General features: G+C 42.4%; 1 protein-coding gene across 1 annotated transcript in view; it reads right to left on the bottom strand.

Annotated features, from left to right (window-relative positions):
• Positions 1-3,939: 3,939 nt before the first annotated feature.
• The window catches only part of KIAA0319 (KIAA0319 ortholog), a 61,585-nt gene continuing 46,372 nt past the window's right edge, over positions 3,940-19,152 (bottom strand). Inside the window, exons 16-21 of the mRNA XM_073566131.1 lie at positions 18,863-19,022; positions 15,811-15,953; positions 15,575-15,697; positions 12,055-12,145; positions 7,986-8,077; positions 3,940-7,704 (exon numbers count right to left, since the gene is read on the bottom strand). Of these exons, the coding sequence (XP_073422232.1) occupies positions 7,526-7,704; positions 7,986-8,077; positions 12,055-12,145; positions 15,575-15,697; positions 15,811-15,953; positions 18,863-19,022 (788 nt within the window). The 3' untranslated portion in view covers positions 3,940-7,525. The remainder of the gene's footprint in view (positions 7,705-7,985; positions 8,078-12,054; positions 12,146-15,574; positions 15,698-15,810; positions 15,954-18,862; positions 19,023-19,152) is intronic.

Consider the following 19,152-nt stretch of genomic DNA (forward strand, 5'->3'; position numbering starts at 1 on the left):
TTTGTTTTACATAGCCTTAAATGGTACTGTGCATCACGTGCTGTTCTGTTGCTTTTCTGCTGCGGTTCTGCAGGGCCAAATCTGCTGCGGAACTGCACGGAGTCTGCACTGTGTGCACAGGGCCTTAAATCTTATGGTCAGGTTATTGGACATTCCTAATGTATTTTTCTCCAATATGTTGAATTCTTTCCTTATAATCTTTATGCATGTTGTATACTGATCAATATGTGGATAGTTTATATGTTTGATCTGCTTTTATAGCACATGTTTTTAAGTCTCTCACACATGTTTATAATTACCCTGATGGGAGTGGGATGTATATAAGGTTCCATGTTTGGAAAGCAGATTAGATTCTGGACCGTGAAGAAGGCGGGTTCTACCGCTGAAACGCGTAGTCCTATCTGCACGACTTTCCTGCGTTATTGCTGTTTTGAACTGCTTGGACCATTGCATTTTAATGGATTTATGAATAAAAAGAAAAAAATTTTTAACAGCATCCTGGATTGCTCACGTTATTGCTGGACTTTGCTTTGTCGTTGTTTATATATATATATATATATGTGTATTCTATGTGTCTATATCTATTCTTTCGTTTGTGTTATTAAACCTGTCAGCGTGATTTTACTGTATCGCACACTGAATTGCCGGCTTTTCTGAAGGACACTGGGTGCGTATTTCTCGCAAGTCACACATCTGGTCCGTGTGTAATGCGTATTTTTAGCGCACCCATAGACTTGCATTGGCGTACTACGGGCGTAGTACGCTGACAATCGCAGCATGCTGCGATTGGCACGGACCGTAGAATACAGACGAGAAATATATGGCTGATGGGAGCTGCCCCATAGAGAATCATTGGTCCGTGTGTAATGCGTGCTTTTAACGCCTCTCACTCGTCCGTATTCCACGCCAGTGTGACCCCGGCCGAAGACCCCCACACACACAGTCCTACCCTGGAGCACGAATAATATCATTAACTCAAAACTGAAAATAAAGATTAAACAGCAACCACAATCAGTATAACGGCTCCGACCAGACACTGTTTGTAGGTTACTGTGCACAATCCTGCTGACACGTTCTCTTTACTGAGACAAAAGCAAAGGGCATTCAAAATCTTGAAAGCCGAGAGTACTGAAATAGAATTTCAGGAGTATAAAGATCTAAATAAGAAATGTAAAAAAGAAATCAAACTAGCAAAGTTATCTACAGAAAAGATCTAAATAAGAAATGTAAAAAAGAAAACTTTGCTAGCGTGATTATCTACAGAGAAACAAATCGCCAACGATCTTAAAATAAATCCCAAATTTTTTTATAAATACATCAATGTCAAAAAGAAAAAAATAGATGGTATCGGCCAATTAAAAAGATGACAATAACAAGATAATTACAGAGGACAAAGAAAAGGCCGATATTTAACAGGAATTTTTCATCGGTGTTCACCAATGCACTGTCTGTTACAGGGATCATTCAACAGTCAAAAATCAAAGTTCACAACCTGATATAACTAGTTTAACACAAAAAGAAGTACATCTGCGTTTCGGCAATTTAAACATTGACAAATTCCCTGACCCAGATGGCATTCATCCATGGATACTGAGGGAATTGAGCTCAGTTATTGACAGACTGATGTGTTGTGAGTTCATTTTCCCCTTCATTACTGAGGCCCAAGGAACTCCCTCTTCTGGTAAAGAAAGGTAGTGAGCCTGATTATCAAACACCTGAGGCTGATGATGATGACTGGCTGAGTGGAGTTACTGACTGGATATAAGGCTGCCGACGCCCTTCTGCCCTGCGGGTGATTTCTCTGTGGGATCCTTGGAGACCAGTCTGAATTCCTGCTCCTCTAAAGCTAAGTTTGCTGCTCGGCCTTTTGCATTTGTGCTTTGACTTTGTTTTGCTTTGTTTTTCTGGATTTCTGCCATTCCCTGCTGGGGTGTGCTGAATTCCTTTAGCTCTGTCTTCTGAAAATACCTGAGTGCTGATTTAGTTTTTGAAGCCTAGCTGCTTCAGGGCCTTTTTCATATCAGCTTGTTGGCTTATGTCTTTGATAGGGTTTTGGCAGATTGCAGACAGCAGCCTTTCTGTCCTTTCCTATCTAGGTAGTTTTGGGCCCCGTCTTTGCTCAGTCTATCTTTCTGTCTGTGTTAGTGTTTTCATCTTGCTTCACCGTCATTATATGATGGGGGCTGCCTATTGCTTTGGGGTCTGCTCTGGGGCAGTTTAGATTTCCCCTTTCTTTCTTTAGGCCTATTTAATTCTCCGGCTGTGATCGAGGGGTCTAGGGCATCGTAGGAACCCCCCACGGCTACTGCTAGTTGTGTTGATAGGTTCAGGGGTCTGCAGTCTGATAGTTGCCAACTTCTCTGGTTTTCTGGACTTAGCTTGTATTTCTGTTTTTGCCTCCTACGGTGACTCATTCATAACACTGATGTATCTCATATTCTTAGACTCTATTGTAACGGGTGGTGCCACAGGATTAGAGGATGGCTGACATAGTACCTATATGTAAGAAGGTGGGTCCAGGCAACTACCGTCTGGTAAGCCTGACATCATGGATGATGTAATTTATCTGTACTTTGCAAAGGCATTTGATACTGCACCACATTATACTAAAGCTACAGAAGCAGGGACTGGGGGAAACTATATGCAGATGGGTAAGGAATTTGCTTAATGACAGGGAACAAACAGTCATAAATGGTAGGTTCTCTAAATGGGATATAGTCAGCAGTGGGGACCGCAGGGATTTGTGCTAGGACAGATTCTTTTTAACCTCTTTATAAATGACCTTGTGGATGGGATTGAGAGTAAAGTGTCAGTCATTGCTGACTACACATAACTATGTAGGATATTAAAATTTGACCTTGTCTTTACAATATTGTAAAACCATCTGGATAAGATGTCTGTATGGGGAAACACTTGGCACATGAGATTTAATTTAGATAAATGTAGTGTAATGCACCTAGGATGGCGTAATCCTATTGCTTCATATACATTAAATGGGACCATACTTGGGACTACAGAACAGGAGAAGGACTTGGGTTTTCTGGTTACAAGTAAGCTGAGCAGCAGTACTCAATGTCAAGAAGCAGCTGCAAAAGCAAAACTGATTTTAGAGTGTATAAAAAGAGAGAAAAATTCCTGTGATCCCAATGTATTGTTACCTCTTTATAAATCATTTATGTGGCCACATGTAGAATATGGGATACAATTTTTTTTCATACTGAGGACCAGGGGGCACGCATTATGGAAGAAAGGTGATTCCGGCAGCTAAATAGGAAAGGGTTCTTTACAGTTAGAGTAGTCAGATTGTGGAATGCCCTACCACAAGAGGTAGTAATGGAAGGCACTATAAGGATATGTGCACACGTTGCGGATTCGGCCCTGCGGATCCACTGCAGATTCGCAAGTGATGTACAGTACAATGTTAGCCTATGGAAAATAAAAACCGCTGTGCACATGCTGTGGAAATTTCCACGCGGAAACGCAGCGGTTTATTTTCCGCAGCATGTCAATTCTTTGTGCGGATTCCGCAGCATTTTTTACACCTATTCCATTATAGGAATCCGCAGGTGTAAAAATGCTGGCCAAATCCGCACAAAATCCACAGGAAATCCGCAGGTAAAACGCAGGAGTTTTGACCTGCAGATTCGGCAGATTCCGCTCGGAAAAATCCGCACACGAATCCGCGACGTGTGCACATACCCTAACAGCTCTTAAAAAGAGCTGACTGAGTTCCTTGATTCACAACATTGCTGGTTATAGTTAAATTAGTGACGAAATGTACAATTGGTGGGGAAAGGTTGAACTTCATGGACCTAGAACTTATTCATGTAACTATGTAACTAGCTGTGACAAATTCCTAAGTTTGTCATTGTTGACCTTTATGAGAATCATGGCTGTCTTAATTACAAAGGCTGCACAAAGAACTAAGGACAAAGCCAAGCAGTTTTAGTAATTTATTATAAATCTTTATACCTTTTCTCTAATGTTCAGATTTTGAAATAAGACAACACTAGAAACAAATTAACAGTACAAACTTTTACCTGGTTAGTAAAAACGTCAGTCATGTATTCCCCTGTGACTACATTTCGGGTACTGGAAGCTAGTATACACTTTTAAATGATATTATGACCATAAGGCTAAGTGCACACGTACCGGAACTCTCGCGGAAATTACCGCGAGAATTCCGGAATTCCAGTCCGCGGGAAAATCGCATTTTAAATTCCCGCGATTTTCCCGCGGAAAAACTAGCATTTTGCAAGCGTATTTAGCTTGCAAAATGCTAGCGTTCTCCAAGCGATCTGTAGCATCGCTTGGAGAACTGATTGACAGGTTGGTCACACTCGTCAAACATAGTGTTTGACGAGTGTAACCAACTTTTTACTACTGAGGCTGCTTATGCGGCATCAGTAGTAAAAGATAGAATGTAAAAAAAAAAATAGTGTTATTCTTACCTTCCGACGTCCCGCGCAGGCGTTCCCAGTAATCCTTTGCGAAAATGCCCGCGATGACGTCAGTTCTCGCGGGAACGCAACGTCTCGCGGTAATTCGCGATGACGTCGCGCGAATTACCGCGAGACTTCGCGATCCCGCGAGATCGGACGTCATCACGGGCATTTTCGCAAAGGACTACTGGGAACGGGAGCGTGGAGAGAGGCGGGAAGGCTGCGCGGGACGTCGGAGGGTAAGAATAACAATATTTTTTATTTTAAATTCTATTTTTTACAGTGGTATGGTACCCAAAGCCCGGAGGACAGTCTTCTCTCCTCCGGACCGTGGGTACCATCCGCAATTGTTCTGCTTACTTTCCGCATGGTGTGCACAGCCACATGCGGGAAGTAAGCGGAACAATGCATTCCTATGGGTGCGGGATCGCCGAGATTCCGCAAATTAATGAGCATGCTGCGGTTTTTACCGCAAAGCGATTCCGCCGCGGTAAGAACCGCAGCATTAGCACACCATTGCGGAATCCCATAGGAATGCATGGGATGCTTATTTTTCGCGTTTTCGCGGCAAAATCGCGCGGTTAAAACTGCCGCGGAAACGCGAAAAAAACGCCACGTGTGAACTCAGCCTAAATGTATCCCAGCAAACACCTGCAAAAGTAAAGGACTCTGAAAATATACAATGAGATGCTAGATAATTCTCATGAAACCAAAATCTCCCTCCTCAGTCCAGGTTTCCATATCAGAATATCTTTAAATGTAAAATCATTGTACAGTGCTTACCTGAGACCGTATAGGTACAGATATTATATTGGGAAGTCGGTCTTTTTCCCATTTAATTTTATTCTGCTTAAATTCCTCTTAAAATGTAAATATGTCTGTAAGAGCACGTGTGTTGTACAATAATGAAATAAAGGGTATCTCCATCTTGAGGACCACTTTACACTATGGAGATGGGATTGACCTAAAATGTTGAGTAAATCTGTAATTACATTGTGTTACTTTTTCTGTGTGGATCACTTGTATTTTAGCTCCTCACCAATGCATCATATGGACAAAAAAGTATTGGAACGCCTACACATTACTAGTAACTTGTCCTCCAGTCTCAATCCATAGACATTAAAGGGGTTGTCCATCTTTTCTAGACGTTTTTTCTTTCTTACTCAAATGCATTCAGTGGGGACCAAAAATCATTTTTATAATTGGCTTTCATAAACTTTTTTTGCATCATATCCACAATGTTACACTGTCTATTGCTGCTTGCGGAATGAGTTAAAGGGGCTGGCCACAGTATGGTTATTTTCACAGATGTGTACGGTGGGTTCTCCTCCTGCTCTTAGTGCAGCTTCCCTCACAGACTGCACAGCTCTCTGGTCCATACAATGGCTGCTGGAGGAGGAACATGTGACCAGACCTGACCGGCAGCTTTGTCCAACTGAAAACCTCATGAGAGAAAACTGCTTTTCAATTGGAGGAGACTGAAGGACAGGTCTGGTCACATGTTCCTTCACGACCAGCCATTTTGTGGACCAGAGAGCTGTGCAGTCTGTGAGGGAAGCTGCACTAACGAGCAGGAGAAGATGCTCATCAGCAACAATATTGATGAGTTTCAGCCATCAAGCGGCTACTCGATGTCAACAATGATGTTGCATCACCCTCCAGCGACAATGGCGATGGCATCGCTTTGGGAGGTTAGTATCTGCTGCTTCTATTTTATAATAGTGTTCGAAATTGATCAAACAGGATTGTCCATTAGTTTCTCCTTCAATGGAACTAGGATGATAGCCCCTGAAAAACAACCCCACAGCATTGTCCCTTCTCCAACAAACTCTACAGTGATCACAACTAAGCCTGGCAGGCAACGTTTCCCTAGCATTCACCAAACCTAAACTCATCCCACAGATAAAGAAGAGGGATTCATCATGTCACACATCACATTTCCACTGCTCCGTGGTCCAGTATCGGTGTGCTTTATACCACTCTATCCATATCTTAACATTGTGCTTGGTGATGTAAGGCTTGAATGCAGCTGCTCAGCTATGAAAATCCATGAAATGGTGCACGTTTTTTATGCTGTTAATGGCAGAGGAGGTTTGAAACTCTGCGGAGACCTGGCTTTTATGTACTTCAAGCCTTTGCACTTTGTGACCCTACTCTGTAAGTTTATATGGACTATTGTGGTTCCTAAACTCTTCCACTTTATAATAAGAGCACTCACAGTTGATTGTAGAATGTTTATGAGGGAACAAATTTTGTGAACGGATTTGTTACAGTGTTATCCTATTACAGGCCCACACTGGTATCAGTCAGCTCTTTAGATGAGCCACTCTTCCAATGTTAGTAAAGGCAGCCTGGATGGCGAAAGGCAATGGGACTGAACGACAAAACTGAATTCTAATTTAGGAAGTGTATATATGTTATTATATATTATCTTGGCTATCCCAGAGTGACAGTACAATTCTTAAATACCATGTTACTGTACAGTGTTGGGTGTAAAACCGAAATCTGTGTACAGATAGTACGTCAATGGAAAATACTGAGGGATATAGGCTCTGAAGGCTTCAGAATTATGATTGCAGCTCAGGAGTATGATCCAGGTTATAATCCAGTAACAATGTAAAATAAGTATATCAACATATTACTGAGTTACTCTACTTTACAGAATATGTAGATTATTGATGAGCCAACATGCTCGGATAAGGTGTTATCTGAGCACGCTCGTGTGCTAACAGAGTGTCTTCGGCGCGCTCTAATAATATGTTTGAGTCCCCGCGGCTGTTAGACAGTGGCAAAACATGTAGAGATTGTCAAACAGACAGCCAATCCCTGCATGTGTTGCGACTGTCGAACAGCCGCGGGCACTCGAACATATTATTCGAGCATGCTGAAGACACTCGGTTAGCACACGAGCATGCTCAGATAACATCTTTTCCGGGCGCATTCACTCATCAATAATGTAGATATAATCTGTAAGATGTAAAATGTGCTCACTCAAATCTATTTAAGTTGTAAACATTTACATTCTCGGTTTTGGTCAAATACATTTTCCTGCAATACCCATTTAGTTTCCCTATGACCTCAGTTTATCTGCATTTTGAGCTAAAATTAAAAGGAGCACCATTTTTGAGGGCACCGCTGGAAATATTTTTAGGGTTATCCTGGTCCGATTTATCACGACTGAAAATTGTGTCTTGGTCGCTGTCAAGCTCAGACTCAGAAACCATGAGGCTGGAGTTATGTTCTGTGCTCCTGTGCTTTATACCTGCAAAAAAAGAACGTGTGTCAGTGCCGGCATTGTCTGTATATAATAATAACCCAAACATACAACTTGTGGAGATGTCCTCCATCAGTAGAGATCTCAGATGACACCAGGAACCCTACTGACATATGATTAAATAAAACTGTCCACAAGACAAGGGCACGGTTTTACCCAGCCATGTGATACGTAGGGTTCACAGCTCCGCTATGAATGTGTGTATAATCTAGAAGTATACTATGTTTTTACAGGTGAATGCGCCATATTTCAGTAGTTTTCCTACTCACCATACTTGGGTCTTAATGCCATTCTTTCTTGCTCATCAAAATTATCCAGGATGGTGTACTTTGTTTTTTTCCGTATTTTTGTCCTTTTGCGGCTACAAAGTATAAAATATCAGATGTGCGCATAAAAAAAAACCTAGGTCATATTCACATTCAGACCCTGATTCATTATGAATGGCATTGTACAAGAGTCTCAATGAATGGGGGATGTGGAGGGGTAAGCGGAGCATGTCACTTAGGCTAGTTTCACACTTGCTTTTTTTTGCAGCGCGTTTTTCCCGCAAAAAAACGCATTGAAAAAACGCATACAAAAGCATACAACTGCTGCATTTTTTTCAAGCATTTTTATGAGCATGCATGAAAAAAACGCAGCGTTTTTATGCGTTTGTATGCGTTTTTAGTGCGTTTTTACCGCGTTTGCGTTTTTTTCCAACATTAGGTGGCCCCTCACACTAACCCAAACCATGACTTTACTAACCCTAACCCTGACCCTAACCCTAACCCTAACCCTGACCCTAACCCTTAACCAAATCATACTTAACCCTAACCCAAACCCTAAACCCTAACTAACCCTAACCCTAACCCTAACCCTGACCCTAACCCTAACCCTAACCCTAACCCTGACCCTAACCCTAACCCTAACCCTGACCCTAACCCTAACCCTGACCCTAACCCTTAACAAAACCATACTTAACCCTAACCCTGACCCTAACCCTAACCCTGACCCTAACCCTGACCCTGACCATAACCCTAACCCTAACCCTGACCCTAACCCTAACCCTAACCCTGACCCTAACCCTTAACCAAACCATACTTAACCCTAATACTGACCCTAACCCTGACCCTAACCCTTAACAAAACCATACTTAACCCTAACCCTGACCCTAACCCTAACCCTGACCCTAACCCTAACCCTGACCCTAACCCTAACCCTAACCCTAACCCTGACCCTAACCCTTAACCAAACCATACTTAACCCTAATCCTGACCCTAACCCTGACCCTAACCCTTAACCAAACCATACTTAACCCTAACCCTGACCCAAACCCCAACCCTAACCCTGACCCTGACCCTAACCCTAACCCTAAACCCCCTTAACTAACCCTAACTCTAACCCAAACCCCTAAATTCCATGGTTAAAAAAAAAAAACGCATATGCAAAAAAACGCATACATGAGCATGCCAGTGCGCACATATGCGCATCCATAGGCTATAATGGCCATTTTTAGCGCAAAACGTGCGCATATGTGCGCATGCGCTTTTTTGCAGGGCCAAAAAATGCAACATGCTGCGTCTGGAAAATACAAACGCACACCCCAAAAAAACGCAGCGCATGAAAATCGCATACATGCGCTTACAAGCGCGCAGGTATGCGCACCCATGTTAAATATAGGGGAAAAAACGCATGCGCACATATGCGTTTTTTTCCAGCGCTAAAAAACGCAAATGTGAAACCAGCCTTAGGCCTGTTTCACACCTCTGTTTTTTGACGTCAGGCAAAATCCGCCAATTTTCGAAAAAAACGGATCCGCCAAAAAAGGGACGGATCCGTTTTTCCCCCATAGACTTACACTAGCGGCGAATCTTGACTGACGGTTGTCCGTCCCACCCGTTTTTTGGCGGATCCCGTCAAAATTAAATTTTAGTCTCTCTCTCCTTTCCAGGCCTTAGGAAACCTGACAGCCGATACATGTTGCTCTATTCATAGGAGCATGCAGTGGCGTAGCAACTGTTTGTGGCGCCCGGGGCGGTCGAAAAATTTGCCGCCCCTTTAGTCGCTGACAATCCGGAAGAATCCGAAGAGCCCACACTACACTCAAAGATCTAATTTTTAGTCTACTACTAACTCTGCTGTTATTATTTCTAAATTTCTAGACTTTCATCTTCTTGCAGTTCTCTCTCTCTCTATATATATATGTGTATGTATTAGCGTGATGACCCTACTGAACCTCCACCACTGCCCTGCCGAGAGCTGCACCATAAAACAGTGTAAGGAGACCCACGTGTCTTCCCCCTGCACATACCCACAGTACACCCCCTACAGAGCCCTCATGTTCTCCCCTTGCACAGCCCCCCTCCCCCGTGTACCCCCCTGCACAGCCCCTCCATGTCCTCCCCTACACAGCCTCCCCATGTACCCCCCAGCACAGCCCCCCATGTCCTCCCCTGCACAGCCCCCCATGTCCTCCCCTACACAGCTTCCCCATGTACCCCCCTGCACAGTCCCCCATGTCCCTCCTACAGAGCCCCCCCATGTCCTCCCCTGCACAGCCCCCCATGTCCTCCCCCTACAGAGCCCCCTCATGTCCTCTCCCTACAGAGCCCCCCCATGTCCTCCCCCTACAGAGCCCCCTCATGTCCTCTCCCTACAGAGCCCCCCATGTCCTCCTCTGCACAGCCCCCCATGTCCTCTCCCTACAGAGCCCCCCATGTCCTCCTCTGCACAGCCCCCCATGTCCTCTCCCTACAGAGCCCCCCATGTCCTCCTCTGCACAGCCCCCCATGTCCTCCTCTGCACAGCCCCCATGTCCTCTCCCTACAGAGCCCCCCATGTCCTCCTCTGCACAGCCCCCATGTCCTCTCCCTACAGAGCCCCCCCAAGTCCTCCTCTGCACAGCCCCCATGTCCTCTCCCTACAGAGCCCAACTCTTTTGCATAATATCAGCTATATGAAGATGTAGGCAATCCAACTCCAAGGATTAGGGAGCCTCAACTTTAGAATTAGTAAATGGGGGAGAGGGAGTAATTACCTAGATGCCGCCCCCGTAGCATAACATTACATGATGGAATGAAATTCAAGGGGCAATCACATACCGCGGTGTCTCCCTCCCCTCACAGACATCATGGGCAGGCTGGGCAGCGCTTCCCGCCGTCCCCCTCACTCACCGGCTCCTGTGTCCCGGGATCCGCTCCTCCTGCGTCACCTCAGCCACACGCCACGTGTTCTTCTGGCAGCTCCGACCGAACAACCAGCCCCGAGCGGCCAACACCTCCGCCCAGCACTGGCTCAGGAGCGGAAAGCAGCCGGGGCTCCGAGTCCGAGTCCAGCAAGGCAGTGGCGTAGAAGGTAGAAAGCGCCTGCACTGTGCCTCCGCGGAGTCCGCGCTGTTCTCCCAGTCAGAGGAGAGGAATTGAATTGCTGCTGCCGCGCCGCCCCCACACACGTGCCGCCTGGGGCGGACCGCCCCCCCCGCCCCCCCCACGCTACGCCACTGGGCATGTGTCAGATACGGACTGTGAGATTTCAGACACACAGTATATGTTTGACTATATATATATATATATATATATATATATATATATATATTTCCAGCATTTCAGTGAAAATCATATTTTAGAAGCTGCTGACTACCAGTGACTCACAAGTCTCCCTATACACGCATGCAGGGAGAGACCTGTCACTCAAGGGGAGAGGGCAGGGGAAACCACTGGGAACCCCCCTTTCTGACTAGTCTCGCATGTGGCCTGGTTTACGGCGGCTTGTGAAATTATGCAGTGTCTGAAACATGCTGCTAGTGGACTGGGCACTTATATCCGCTGTCAGGTTTCCATCTTAGTGCGCCTTGCGAGAAATCTTACTCCAGTCAGGGACTGGAGTAAGATTTGTGGCGTACTGTAAGCCACAAGTGATCATGAATTAGACGGTCTGGCTTTGTCACACCCCTCTTCCTTCCCAACACCGTCTACTTTTGCAAAGCTGGCGGAAAACACCAAAAACAGCAAAAATTTGCGCACTCCTGTGTTATGCCAAACTTTTGCACCTTTTTAGGTTGTTTTATGCCAGAATTCAAGCATAAAAACCTTAATGAATCAGGTCCTTAGAGTTTTTGTAATTTTTTTTCTGACCGACATTGTATAGAAGTTTCCAAATGGTTTATGTTGATGGATGGAAAAATATAATTCACATATTTTAGTTTTGCAATGTGCTGCATTTTCTTTGCATTTTTATGGCAAAATTTTCACCATTTTGTGAAGCTGAAGATGAACAAAACATACTTAAAATATATTACAAAATATACACAAAAAAAAGGTATAAAAAATGGTGTCTCATTAATTTATTCATACTGTTTACCTTTTGTAGAAACACAGGCAGACCCATGTCAGTCCCATTAGGAAGGCAACCAAGGCAAATGTTAAGACAATTATGTAAAGAATACTCCACTCTGGAAAACAAGATGCTTGGGTCACTTGAGATGCTATTACTTCAATGATTTATTTTATTAAATTGAGTTTTCAATCTTAAAATGAAATGCTGGTATAATGACAACCCAATAGGACAGGAGATACCATTTGTTTTATGGCCCGTAGTCTGTATGAAAATCTTCTAACGGTTATAGAAACACATTGATGACTGAAGTAATTCTAAGTGCATGTGCGTATGTTAAATGGAATCTGTCACTAGTTTTTTACTACCTCATCTGAGAGCAGCATGATGTAGGCAGAGACAATGAATCCACCGATGTATCACTTAGATTACTGAGTTCAGCGGTTCTGACGTAATCACAGTTTTGAGACTTAGCACTGCAGCACAACTTAGAAAGCTTGCCCCGCCCACATGAGGCTCTGTATGTACATTGTCTATTGCCAGTGAGCTGCTTATCACAGGAGGGGGCGGAGTCAGACCAGTCCCTGCTAGTCGTAGCAATGATAATCTCCTGGTGATAAAACCTTAACTTTAAGCAAACAGAACACAGCCTGATAAGTGAAACATCGTTGAAATCTGTGTTTTAACCCCTAAATCACACTGTCCTCAGATTACATAGAAAAATCTACTGACAGATTCCCTTTAAGTTTTCGCTGCATTTCTAATGCAAATACCGAAGTTTTGGCAGGGAAAATGCAGCATGAAATAAGCGCATTGCAACGTTTTTGATGCATTTTTTTACGCATTTTTCTCTATTCATTAGAATAGATGAAAAATGCTGAAAGAATTGACATGTTGCAGATTTGATCTGCTTCCATTCTGAATGGAAAAAATAATCAAGTTGTGCATGAGACTTCAGGAGTCTCACTCACTTTGCCTTCACTAGGAAATCCTCCAGTTACTGGGATAAAACTGTGTGGACAAAACGTGACAAATGCAGCAAATGTAATGTGTGCACACACCCCAATAAGAACTATGGGACTTATTCCTTCTTTTACATACACTCCTCGTAATCAGGTTAGTGCATCTTTCATCTGCCGTTCACCAGAGACATAATTGTACTCCTGTTATGGAGCATAGTGCATTCCTGCAATATTTTATGCCACCTATGTGGCGTAAATAATAATAAATGTGAATATAGCCAGATTCAGGAATACTACATAACAATTTAACCAGTTCAACACCAGGCCATTTCCTCCCCCTCTCCCCCTTTTTAAGCAGGCACGTTTTCGTTTTTTTTTTAGTCCATGCGGAATAAAGTGCTCTTTCATTTTTTCTCATTTGGATATTCAAATTATTTTTGCATCTTTCTTTTGTGATACATGGAGCCAAATTTATAGGAAATTTCCACTCTGTTTTCGTGACTATATATATATATTATAAACCATGTTTTTTTTATTGGGGCAGGGCTAGTTACAATTATTTGGATTGGCAATAGCTTTTTTATGTTTTTTTACTGGGGCGGGGCTAGTTACAATTATTTGGATTGGCAATAGCTTTTTTATTTAATGTTTTCTGCTTTTTATTTGTCTAGTATTTATTTTTCATTTACTTCACATATTGTGCCCCCCCGCCCCCATAAAAGGTCAGAAAAGATCTTTTTTTTATCTGATTTGTTCTGCAGCTATGGAAATTCAGCCTCTGTGCTGCATAGCCGAGCTGACTGGGCCTCCTAGGATCTAGCAGCTCCTGCTCTCAAATGATCACAGGACCGCTGGGTCCAGAGGAGGAAGCGCCGTTAGTATTTCCTATATTCTGTACACACAGCTGTTGTTCTAGAGTCTAGACTGTGTATACAGAAATCGGGAAGGCAGATATGGTAGCAAACCGTCTCTACCTTCTCTGTGGCTAGTCCGACTGTGTCTGACAGCATCTCCCTGCTGCCTCATCTGCTCTACTATGCAGTGATATTTTATAACATCACTGCAGAGTACAACACGAACCACCCAAACATTTATCTGGATGTGTGCATCATAAAGTAGTTAATGCCAATTCTTAGTAAAACTGCTGTTGACTAAATTCTAAAAACTTTATGAGAATTTTAGTATATTAGACTATTAGACTGCATGAGTTAAAGTGTACTTATTTGCCTGGATCGGGGTGGTTCTCTCCACCCTAACATCCACCTATATAAAAGACACCTGTCCACACACACAATAAATCACACTCCAACCTCTCCACCATGGCCAAGACCAAAGAGCTGTCAAAGGACATCAGGGACAAAATTGTAGACCTGCACAATGCTGAGAAGGTAACAACTGTTGGCAAAATTATTAGAAATTGGAGGAAACACAAGATGACTGTCAATCTTCCCCGGTCTGGGGCTCCGTGCAAAACCTTGCCTCGTGGTTTAAAGATGATTCTGAGAAAAGTCAAGACGCAGCCCAGAACTACATGGGAGGACCTGGTCAATGATCTGAAGAGAGCTGGGACAACAGTCTCAAACATTACCATTAGTAACACACTACATCGTCATTGATTAAAATCATGCAGAGCAAGTACGGTCTCCCTGCTCATGCCAGAAAATGACCAGGCCCGTTTGAAGTTCACCATTGACCATCTGGATGATTCAGGGGAGGCATGGGAGAAGGTCATGAAGTCAGATTAGACCAAAATAGAACTTTTTGGTATCAACTCCACTTGCCATGTTTTGAAGAAGAAGGATGAGAACAACCCCAAGAAAACTGTCCCAACCGTGAAGCATGGTGGGGCAAACTTCATACTTTAGGGGTGCTTTTCTGCTATGGGGACATGACGACTGAACAATATTGAAGGGAGGATGGATGGGGTCATGTATCACAAGATTTTGGCCAAGAACCTCCTTCACTAAGAGAATTGAAGATGGATAGTAGCTGGGTCTTCCAGCATGACAATGACCCGAAAAACACAGTCAGGGGAACTAAGGAGTGGATCCATAAAAAGCATTTAAAGGTCCTGGAGTGGCCTAGCCAGTCTCCAGACCTGAACCCAATAGAAAATCTTTGGAGGGAGCGGAACCTCAATGTTGCCCAACGACAGCCCTGAAACCTGAAATATCTGGTGAAGGTCTGTATGGAGGAGTGGGTCAAATTACCTGCTGCAGTGTATGCAAACTTGGTCAAGACTACAGGAAAGTATGACCTCTGTAATTGCAAACAAAGGTTTATGTACCAAATATTAAGTTCTGATTTTTAATTGTATGAAATACTTATTTGATGCAATAAAATGCAAATTAATTATGTAAAAATCATACAATGTGATTTTCTTGAATTTTTTTTTAGATTCTGGCTCTCATAGTTGAGGTGTATCTATGGTAAAAATTACAGACCTCTCCATTCTCTGTAGTTGAGAAAACTTGCAAAATCTGCAGTGTATCAAATACATATTTTCCCCACTGTACCTAACAGAGGTAGCAATGTCAGAGTAAGTGCCGTCAAAGGTTGGGGTAATAAATTAGGAATCTACTTACCGCAATTGCTCTCTCCATCACCGACATAACGTCGTAACCAGTTCTCCATCCAAAATGGATAGCAAATGCAAGATTTCGTTATTGGGTCACAGTGTCCATGGCCCGAACATTTTATAAGGCACACTAAAGAGTAAAATTAGTTTAGCATATATGCAAATAATATCAAAGACCATTTTTACGGTGATTTAGATAATTGCATGCTGTAATATATGATCAGCCTATAAATTGAAACTTACCAGCACTGTCCACTCTGAGCACTTTGTACAGAAGAAAATCATCTTTTTCCTTTAGAAGCTGTTTCTGTAGTGTATGTGCAACGTCAGCTGACTTTCTTATTTTAATGGGATGACCACTCTGGACATAGAAGAGAATCACAGTGCTGTACATGGAGACAAATATAGAGCTTGTCATACAAAAGATAAGAAATAACACTAATGTTACACAAAGGACCTGATATAAAAAGCTGCATAAATGGGCATTACTGACAATACAACACTGAACGTTGAAACAAGAAGTTTATGAAAATGTAGTGGTTCTACAAAGACTTTGATATAGCACACCCTCAAAATTTGGGTTTAAAGGGACCCATCACTTGCTGTAAACAGCTCATCTGAATCTAAAATTATTTTTTTTCGTTCCTGTTATCCATGCAGTGTGCGGTTTCCGCACGTTATTGTCCACTTCCCCCCACTTGTATCTGGATTTGTCTTAATAAAAATTATTGATTTTACTTTGGACTTATAGTCGCTTTTTTGGAGCTTTGCTCAGTGTGTTCTCTTGGTAGATTGCGATTGTCCTTATTGTCCACTTATTAGTGTCTGCTATCGAATTATTATGCTGATTTTTTTAATATTTGAAATGCAGATATTTGTCAAGGGCATTTTTATTCAAAGCTTTTGATATAGCACACCCTCAAAATTTGGGTTTAAAGGGACCCATCACTTGCTGTAAACAACTGGTCTGAATTTAAATTATTTTTTTTCGTTCCTGCTCTTCTCTCCATTCCTGAGTTATGGACCTCTCTTCCATGTATGTAAATCTAGTCTATTTGACAAGCGGGTGTGACTCTTAAGACTGCTACAGTGAAAAAATTAGTGAAAAATTGAGGACCACGAACAGTTGGCTGAAGAGACTAAATTTATATATAGGGAAGAGAGGGTTATATTTCAGTAACAGAAACAAAAGAAAAACCACTACAGATACAGGAGATGGGAATTAATGGCAAGTGACAGGCACTGTTTAAAGTTTTTATTTCTGCATGGCATTGAAATCCCTGAGTCGATATCAGCGTCTACCCTTGTACACATACACTTTAAAATCAGAATCGTGGACAGAAAATACAGAACACAGATGTACTGAACTGATTCTAAATGTCTTGGGGCTAATTCAATAAAGCTTTTACGCCAGAAAACAGGCGGAAAATGGTTTGAAAAATTGCATGCGTATCTTAATGAATTTGGTACATCGTACTTCAGCAAACCCTTCATAAAGAGTTGTGTGCGCAACCCCAGCCTTCATGAATCGTCCCGATTGAACTCAGTTTGTAATAACTAATTGTCTAAATGTTGACATTATAATCCCTAAAACATCACAGTGATAAAAATATAAATTAGAAACAACAGCGGTAACCTGCCTATTATCTTAGTATCCACACGTGGTCAAAATTCTTGGTACCCCTCGTGTGTGTAATGACAGAAAACCCACAATGGCCACAGAAATAACTTGAATCTGACAAAATTAATAATAAATAAAATATCTACCATGCTTCCACAAAATTAAAAAAAAATAAAACTCATGAAATATGCCTGGACAGAAATGATGGTACCCCTGAAAATAATGTGACAAAAGGGACATGTTAAATCAAGGTGTGTCCACTAATTAGCATCACAGGGGTCTACAATCTTGGAATCAGTGAGTGGGCCTATATATAGGGCTACAGATACTCACTGTGCTGTTTGGTGACATGGTGTGTATCACACTCAACATGGACCAGAGGAAGCAAAGAAAAGAGTTGTCCCAGGAGATTTAAAAAAAATTATAGACAAACATGTTAAAGGTAAAAGTTATAAGACCATCTCCAAGCAGCTTGATGTTCCTGTGACCACAGTTGCACATATTATTCAGAAATTTAAGCTCCATGGGACTGTAGCCAACCTCCCTGGATGTGGCCGCAGGAGGAAAATTGATGACAAATCAAAGAGATGGATAATACGAATGGTAACAAAAGAGCCCAGAAAAACCTCTAAACAGATTAAAGGTGAACTTCAAGCTCAAGAAACATCAGTGTCAGATCGCACCATCCGTCATTGTATGAGCCAAAGTGGACTTCATGGGAGACGACCAAGGAGTACACCATTGTTGAAAAAAATCATAAAAAACCCAGACTGGAATTTGCTAAACTACATGATGACAAGACACAAAGCTTCTGGGAGAATGTCCTATGGACAGATGAGACAAAAATGGAACTTTTTCGCAAGGTACATCAGCTCTATGTTCACATACGGAAAAATGAAGCATAGCAAGAAAAGAACACTGTCTCTACTATGAAACATGGATGAGGCTCCGTTATGTTCTGGGGCTGCTTTGCTGCATCTGGCACAGGATGTCTAGAATCTGTGCAGGGTACAATGAAATCTCAAGACTATCAAGGGGTTCTAGAGTGAAATGTTTTGCCCAGTGTCAGAAAGCTTGGTCTCAGTCGCAGGTCATGGGTCTTGCAACAGGATAATGACCCAAAACACACAGCTAAAAACAACCAAGAATAGCTAAGAGGAAAACATTCTGAAGTGGCCTTCTATGAGCCCTGACCTAAATCCTATTGAGCATCTTTGGAAAGAGCTGAAACATGGCGTCTGGAAAAGGCAACCATCAAACATGAGACAACCGGAGCAGTTTGCTCTTCAGGAGTGGGCCAAAATACCTGTCGAGAGGTGCAGAAGTCTCATTGACAGTTACAGGAATCGTTTGATTGCAGTGATTGCTTCAAAAGATTGTGCAAAAAAATATTATGTTACGGGTACTATAACTTTTGTCCAGGCCTATTTCGTGAGTTTTATTTTTTTTAAAATTCTGTGGAAGCATGGTTGAAAAGCAATTTCTGACTTTCATTTGTTCATTTTCATAGACTTTATTTACTATTACTTTTGTCAGATTCAAGTTATTTCTGTGACCATTGTGGGTTTTTCTGTCTTTACACGAGGGGTACCAACAATTTTGACTGCATGTGTACATGTGCATTTTCTTACTTGTTGGGAATCATATTTAATAAGATTAGTTATGGTAAAATACCTTAAATCTGAATGTGCTTGTACCTTCTGAACCTTGACTTCAGAGTCCAGGACACTGAGGAGGACAGCCAGCTGTCTCACCAAGGTGTCTTTCTGTTGTTCGCTTAGCTGACTGACTACCACTTCTAAGATCAGCTCCACTAAGTTTCCTTTCCGTGGGTCTTTAAAAAGGGTAAGAAAAATCATCAAAGATTGTAGAGAAAAAGCAATAATTATAGCAATACCTACTACATAATAGGAAAATCAGACACATTTCTGAGCATGCACACACACTCATATATACTCTACATA

This window comes from Dendrobates tinctorius, unplaced genomic scaffold (genome assembly GCF_039654945.1).
Source record: "Dendrobates tinctorius isolate UK_male_01 unplaced genomic scaffold, ASM3965494v1 ptg000004l, whole genome shotgun sequence".
Lineage (NCBI taxonomy): Eukaryota > Metazoa > Chordata > Amphibia > Anura > Dendrobatidae > Dendrobates > Dendrobates tinctorius.